The sequence below is a fragment of the Anabas testudineus genome, chromosome 2, assembly GCF_900324465.2.
Source record: "Anabas testudineus chromosome 2, fAnaTes1.2, whole genome shotgun sequence".
Taxonomy (NCBI): domain Eukaryota; kingdom Metazoa; phylum Chordata; class Actinopteri; order Anabantiformes; family Anabantidae; genus Anabas; species Anabas testudineus.
The window spans coordinates 17,261,769-17,269,474 of record NC_046611.1 but is presented as its reverse complement, the minus strand read 5'-3'; the positions used below and the strand labels follow the sequence as shown (position 1 = coordinate 17,269,474).

At 36.8% G+C, this 7,706-nt stretch overlaps 1 protein-coding gene across 2 annotated transcripts; it reads right to left on the bottom strand.

Annotated features, from left to right (window-relative positions):
* Positions 1 to 2,292: 2,292 nt before the first annotated feature.
* Positions 2,293 to 7,332, bottom strand: zgc:194621 (uncharacterized protein LOC795037 homolog). 2 transcript variants are annotated; one of them, XM_026361392.1, is made up of 5 exons: positions 6,765 to 7,332; positions 5,366 to 5,424; positions 5,180 to 5,263; positions 4,982 to 5,058; positions 2,293 to 4,101 (listed from the first exon to the last, which is right to left on the bottom strand). In XM_026361392.1, the coding sequence occupies exons 1-5, from the start codon at positions 7,211 to 7,213 to the stop codon at positions 4,057 to 4,059; spliced, it is 714 nt and encodes a 237-aa protein (XP_026217177.1). In that variant the 5' UTR covers positions 7,214 to 7,332; the 3' UTR covers positions 2,293 to 4,056. The 2 variants fall into 2 exon arrangements, with proteins under 2 accessions (XP_026217177.1, XP_026217179.1); XM_026361394.1 differs by having other exon boundaries at positions 4,986 to 5,058.
* Positions 7,333 to 7,706: the final 374 nt, after the last annotated feature.

The window sequence follows — 7,706 nt, the reverse complement described above, 5'->3', positions numbered from 1 at the left end:
CAAAAAAAAAAAAAAAGCGTAAAGACGAACAAGCAGATGAAAAGATCAACAATATTATTAAATCCACCAGTTATTCAAGGAAGGTGGGAAAAGTATACACTCTCAATGCTCAAGTAAAAGTACTCCACCACAAGTAGAAATAACAATTCAAAATTCTTACTCAAGTTGCTATGAAATGTACAAAGTACAAGATTCTTCTAGACATCAATACCACTGAGTTACTGATTAATAACAACCTATTTAAACACTGTTTAACCTGATCGTATAGGTCTAGTCCAGATTTGCTCCACATGGGCCCCATGAATAACATGCCTGCAGATATCTAAAATGTTCAGGCCTTATATTTAATTTATATGCAGATTAAGGGACTTAATTCAAGCGTTTAATCTGAAAAATCATCAACATTCATTTATTAATATTAGCTCACTCTAAATAAGTCACCCTTTAATTAGTAGCAATAAATAAGCAAATGTTAGGAGTTCAATTTTAAACAGTCACCATCCCAATTTTCATCTAATTGTATTATTTATTATTATGTTTGCGTTATGTACTCATTCCCTAAACATTGCCCCTGTGTGTTTACTTGTACTTATGCACATGTACTTATGTCTTTCCTATATATATATTGTCCTAAAATACGTGCATTGCTATGATCAATATTTTGGTTTAATAAGATCTGGGTACTTCTTGCCATAATTAAAGAGCTAATATGTATGATAGACATGTAATTTTTCTCCTGTGAAAAATTTAAATAAGAATACATGTCACAGTAGAAAAGTCTGAATGATTGCATTATACATCTTGCGCACTTAAAATAAACCGTTATTCGTGGATTTATGTATAAAACTATTTTAGATACACTTTGCTACAGACGTCTCTGTTATTTTAATATATGTATATATTTATTTATCAAGGTAAATCATAAATTAACGTAAAACTCTCACATTTTAAGTAGTGGGCACTGATATTTCGCAGCTTGTGACGATACCCGGAATGCAGCATCAGCGTCACCGAATGGCGTCGGAAAAAGAACTACAAACATGGCCGCGCCAAACAATTACGCTTGCTTCTTCTACGGACATTGCAATATCTGTCACGCATGCGCTTTTGTCTGCTTAAGTCACCTAATATGACATTTTAATTATGCATGCCCGAGACAGAAGCACGATGCTGACATTTAGCTCCATGCCCTTTAATTTGTTTATGTGCGTGTTGTGCGCAGACTGACAGTTTATCATAAGAATTATTCTTATGAAAATAAAGCTATTTGGCTGCGAATGTCCCGCAGATCAGCTGTGACCTTATGTTATTTCAAATCGTATTCCCTGACTATAATAATGAGCATTAGTTAGAATAGCTTAATTTTGCAGGTGACAAAGTATTTTCCAAACACTGCTCAGTCAGGATTTGCACGATCTGCTGTGTGGTCATTATCTCAGTCCCACCCTGTGCACCTTCAGAGCCTCTAAACCAGGCAGAACACGACCTCTGTTGGTGGATGGCAGAATGACAGAAACCTTTTAGCAGGTGGACTGGAACTACCTGCGGAACGTGAAGGGTCAATTACATGTGTATTTGACTTTATCTGTTCATTAATTAGGCCATTTATTTTACATATTTTTACACATAATTTCCCCACATATTCCATGCATGATGCACACCAATAAACCAAATGTAATTCTGCAGTGACCACAGTGCAACAAGAACAGCAGACTGAAACTAAAAACTGTGAATAAAAATTAACATGTGCAAACATTGCTGCAGGTTTAAGGGTTCGAGTGAGCACTCTTAGATCAGCAGCAATAACTTGGCTTGTTAACATCTGTCTAATTTGTTCCATGCAAGTAGCGAGAAGATGTGTGTTGTGAACAAACAACCATAAATTGCCACAGATTGTAAGGTAAAGTGATATATGATGGCATAATGGTTTTGTTTTTGTTTTGTTTTTATTTCCATTTACCACCTGTATTGGAGTGCAGACAGAAAGATACTTCAATTTCCTAGAAACTTAAGCCACAACTAGCTACATTTGTAGATCCAGATGCAAAAGTAAGTAAACAAACAAACAAAAAATGTTTTGGTTGAACCTCAAATCAAGCTCTTTAAGAAGCATGTGTACCGTAATAAGACACACACTGTCAAAACCACTTTAAGGGTGACACCTAAACATAAAATTACAGTGGCTGGTTGTTCTGTGGTCCACAGCTTTTAACAGGGAACAGGAACTCTGCAAATCAAATAGTGAATGCTACAGAAATGAAGAATACACCAAAGCAAACAAATGAGGTTTTAAGATGTTTTTTAATTATGTGCACAGATTCTGTTTCTGTGAGCTTGCAGGGTTAAAAACCACAGCAAACAAAGTCACCTTCAGTTTTAAGCCATGAACTTGGAACAACCAGAAAGCTCCTTTAAATACAGGGGTGTGACCATTTAAATGTCATATACTGCATGTGTTGTGAAAGATAAAGACACACAACAGTGTTATTGCTTTATGCCACATGCTTTACGTTCCTTTTTTTTTGTCTGTGGTTTTGCTTCAGTGCCTTTCAAAAGGTGCTGACAATGTAGAACAGAAGTATTTTGTATGTCGGCTGTCGTTTCTCCCAATAATCTCTGTAACACCTTATGTAACAGAGAAGAATGGCGTGATGTGCCTTTGGCCACGCCTTGAAGTAAGTACTGTACTGTTTGCTGTGAATCAGCTAATTGTATTATTTATTATCATGTTTGCATTATGTAATCATATTCTGCCTGTAAACAGTATCTGTACGTAAAGTATGTGTACGTTTTCTGTGTTTGAATAAAGATATTTACAAGAACATAGTTTATATGATAGCCAGATTTTTTCACAGATTTTCCATCTGCTTTGGTTCTAGTTTGAGGAGCACTCCTGTCTTCCCAATATCTCTCTGCTTCTAGCTGAAAAACTCCTCCACATGACGTCACCTGTATGAGTTCTGGAGGAGCAAGTGGACTGTGACAACAGTCTTCACATTACGACATCATCTAAACTGAGATACCTTCTCCTGATGACGTCATTTGGAAGAGTTTTACAGCTAGAAGCAGGCGGATGTGGTAGAAGTACTCAAGCTCGATACTCAAATAAATATTTGCCTAAAATAATACCTCACTACAAGCAGAAGTACCACTTAAAATCTGTATTCAAGTTGAAGCTAAATGTACATGTTTTAAAATGTACTTAAAGTACTAACAAAGTACAAGTACTGCACTAAGAAAACGATCTATTTTAAACAATTTAAATTTCATAGTAAATTTGATAACTGTACCAGTGTGATTAGTTTGACAAACTTATGAATATGAAAAATATGGCAAATAATATGTCTAGCAATTAATAAATAATAAAGATCTTTGACCTTTAACCACTGTAAAACCAGTAGGTGCATAGTTCATAATAATACATCATCATTTATTAGTTGACAATATTTTCAACAATCTGTAAAAAAATCCAAAAAACAACTATAGTTGTCAGACAAATATAGCAATATAGTAAAATATTTCCCTCTGAATTGCAGTAAAAGTATCACAAAATTAAAATAATCCAATTGAAATGTACTTAAGGACAGTACTTTAGTAAGTGATGTACTTATATAGTTTCTTACCACATATGGAAGCAGAGACTAACTATTAGTTAGTGTTATTCTAATTGTCCATGATATAAATCTACTATGTTGCTCTGTTGCGAACACAGAACATCTATTTCACGTCTGTGCTGGAAGAGGGATCTCTGCTCTGTAGCTCCTCCTGAGGTTTCCTCCACTTTGTTTCAACTATTAAAGCTTTTTCTACATGATGTAAAGATGCTTGAGACAATTTGGGTGAACAAAGCAATGAACTTCACGTCAAAACATGAAGCGTAATGTGTGAAATATTCAAAATAATGTCAGAAACAGAATACTGTACACGAGCAAACATTTATAATACAAATTTCAGACAGGCTTAAAGTTGATCTCATATTCAAATGTATGATTTTAAATCAGTTTTGTGCAGTTACATCGAGGTGTTGCACTGTCAGCAGCCGCAGGAGAACGATGCTCAGCTTGTCAGGACAGGTGTCTGCTCCATCACCTGCTTCTTCACCTAAAACAAAAATGAAGCAAATACATACAATAAGTTGTCTATATGTGAAGTGTGCACGCTCCAAAAGCATATTCGAAGCCACGATTTTGAAAATTTTCTGCTCTTCCCAGCCCTCCCTCTCCCTTCTCTGCTATACTCTGCTACCATCTGCCACTCTCTGCACAGGCGCTGCAGATCTTAGTTATTATCAAATCTAAAAAAAAATCGAATGAACTACTAAATAAAGTAATGAAGTAGCTCTCATTTTTATTTAAATACTGAACATTTTGTTTGTCATTACTTTCTCCTCTGAGAGTTTGTCAAATAAATCTGACTGAATTTATATCATCAACAGCATCATATCCAGTGTGGTATTGAGTACTTTTGTATATTTTACAGCATGTACTTTAACTTGGAATTTGAAGAGGTACTTCTACTTGTAGTGGAGTACTTGAACCTTTATGTGACTATTGAGCTGGTGTGTGTTCTTCATGAGAAGGATTGACAGCATCTCTCCAGATTAGAATAAATAGATATAGTTTCCATAATTTCTTAGTTTTAAGCTAAATGCCTATTTACTGTCTAGTATCTGTTGTTGTTTTGTGTTGTTTATGATTGTGTAATCATGTACTATGCTGTTTTTTTAACTGCCTGCTCTTGCTGAAGATCATTTTACACAGCGTGGCTGATAAAGTTCCTAATCTAACCTATTTTAGAATAGGTTTTAAAATCTTTCTAATGAATTAAATATGGGGGAAAATATAAATTATACTGTATGTACACTATACACTAATATGTGAACTGATTTCTTGTAACATTTAGTTTAAAATATTTATCTGTAGTGTCTTGTAAATGCTTGAAAAGTAAAACGTGAATGTAAATAAGTTGTTTGTTATCAGACCGACTTCTGTTTCCTCTTCGCTTGCATCATTTCCTGCTGCTGCTTCAACCGTACTTCCTCTAGACTCATACAACCACCTGTTAACACACACAGTGAGAGAAACCCCTTCACACATCATGCTGAATGTCACACATGTTCCTTTGTGTGTGTGTGGGTGTGTGGGTGTGTGTGGTGTGTTGTGGTGTGTGTGTATCTCACCAACGCTGCTGGGGTTAATGGAGACGTAAGCCATCGCTCTGCTCAGCCGCAGCTCCTCTAGAGCAGCGAGCTCTGCCTCCGCCTCTGCTCAACCAGTCGAACATCACACAAAAATCAACCAAACACAGAAAACAATAATAAACAGGAAAATGCTGGTTGGATACATGCACAAAAGTGACAACTCACTTCTCTGGATCTCTCTTCTCTTCTTGGGATCCGGGGGGATGACAGTAAAAGCTTTGTGACTGAAACAGAAAAACACACTCTGCGTGTCTAATCTACTCTTATCTAATTTGTTCTCTGAGTTCATTATTTTGTGTCTGGTTTATTTTATAGTTAAATATGGTGTATAGATGTATAGTTGCAAAAAGCAAACATGTTTGCACATACAGATACATTTTTCTGAGTGCTATGCATGTTATTGCACAACGTACAACTATAAAATTGTTATAAAAATACAATTTTACTGTTTTTTATTGTAAGTGATAACAAATATGAGACATATGTCCCCATTTGTTCCTGCTTCCTGTAAGATACTACCTTTCTAATTCTGGAGCATTCAGATGATGAAGCAGTTTTTAAAATAAAGAGAAGAAGCACAATTTTTCTGAAGTTTAACCTAAATGCTAAAGAAGTAGGGATATGCACGTATAAAAAGACAGTTGTTGAATTCATTCACAACCTTTTGTGGCTTTTATACTTACTGGTTAATTATTTTTGGTAAGTGTAAAAGTAAATGTGGCCACAAACCAAGAAGGAACTGTGTGGAGCCACTGTTCAGAAACTAATTTGATGTTTGACATAGTTCTGTAAAGTACATGTGGCTCCTGGTTGCAGTGAACTGTCCAACAAATCACCAGTTATTTCTGGATGTTTACACTGAGTTCACCTGCGCGTCTGTCGTGCCAGTGGGTGGTAAAGCGTGTGGGATTAGTCCACTGCAACAGATGGCTGCAGACAGCAGCAGGAAGCTGGATACTAAGCTAAAGTTTTTGCCTGTAAGCACTCTGATACATGTTCTCCACGTTTTTACAGTTATCGTCATTTTGTGTCTCTTCATACTTGTTTTCTTTCTCTTTGCAGCCATTTTGCATCTTTCTGCTGTTTTGTCCACAAGGAAAGTTTCTTTTGTGCCATTTTAAAGATATGTCATGATTATAACAAAACAAATTACATGCATAATGGCAAAAAAGAAAGAAAATGTTCTGTGTTTTCCAGCCACAAAAGATTTGCACAGTCACTCCTAGGAGCAAATACAGAAGATGATTTGTATCTGTATGTGGGAGGAGGAGGAGACAAATGAAGCAGCTGACACTCTTGTGTTTTAATGTTTTTTCTTTCATCCTTATGTCTGTTATTGTCTTATCAGCTTGTTGGTAATGTAGACATTAAGATCTTATGGACCTGCATAAAAACATTTATGAGCACATTTTAACATTATTTGAGTGATGATACATTTCTCATGGTAAGAATATATCAGTACAGCTTCGCTGGATTAAATTCTACTATTACAAACCGATAAGAGCTCAGCCATAAAATAAATGAAAATAAAAGTGCCTCTGGATTGATGAAATCTATGTCTCACCTTTGACTTGCATACTTCGTCTCAGCCCTGATGCTCCGCTGATCCCTCTGGACCGGACCAGCGGCCGTTTCCCGGGACTTTGTGTTGACAGCGGCGTGTTTCACAGAGCCGGTCGTCCCCCGGTAGCTCGGGTTTGTTTTGGGACAGTTGTCCGTGAGTTTGGGGGCAGTAGAGTTGGACCTGGTTCTTCTCTCACAGCTCCTTTTGGAGGTTGCTCCCTTCCCAGCGGTGGTCCTGTCGCTCCAGTCCCGCTGTGGGCACCGGGAGCAGCTTGACGCGCGACTTTTACGCACAGCGGGCACTTTGAGTTCACTTTGCGCCGCTGTTATCTTCACCGCTTCGGTTTTCTCCAGGGTTTTTCCCGTCGCCTCCACTGGTTTAGGCTTGATTACCTTTGTGGATGGCATTTTTAATTCAAGGTGACACTTCTGTCTCCGACTCCACTTCATGTAAAAGACCCGTCATCGTTTCCCGGTGTTTTCTTCCATTAAATATAAAACCTTCAATTTGAAGAATTTCTTTTTTGGTAAATCGGTTGCTATGGAGCTTGCACCTTAGCAACTCCAGAGTCAAGTGAAACAGATTGGACAAGCACTTCTGGTTCTGACTTTCAAAATAAAGGCTCACTCTAGTTGGAACAACGCAAAGCTCTTTCGTGAAAACTAAGTCAATTCGTTTATACTGTTAGATACTGTTCTTATTATGAAATCTGCGCTTCTTTGTGGTAATTAATAAACCAGCATCTGGACACCTCTAAAAACAAAACAACAACAACAACAAAAAAAAAAACTGGTAGGCTAATAACCTGAAAGAAAAAAAATACCTCGGTCCCGTCGCCTGAAATAAAAATACTACTATTACAGACTTGATAGTAATGAGTAGTGTTGTAAGTTACCGCAGAATAAAAAAGCTTTTTTTTAAAAAAAATAAAACTTTCTTTTT

Coding starts and splice junctions, on each gene's coding strand:
- zgc:194621 (XM_026361392.1), bottom strand. CDS start 7,213: ATGAAGTGGAGTCGGAGACAGAAGTGTCACCTTGAATTAAAAATGCCA. Junction 5,425..6,764: donor ACGAAGTATGCAAGTCAAAG/GTGAGACATAGA, acceptor TTTCTGTTTCAG/TCACAAAGCTTTTACTGTCA. Junction 4,102..4,981: donor CGAAGAGGAAACAGAAGTCG/GTCTGATAACAA, acceptor TTTTTGTTTTAG/GTGAAGAAGCAGGTGATGGA.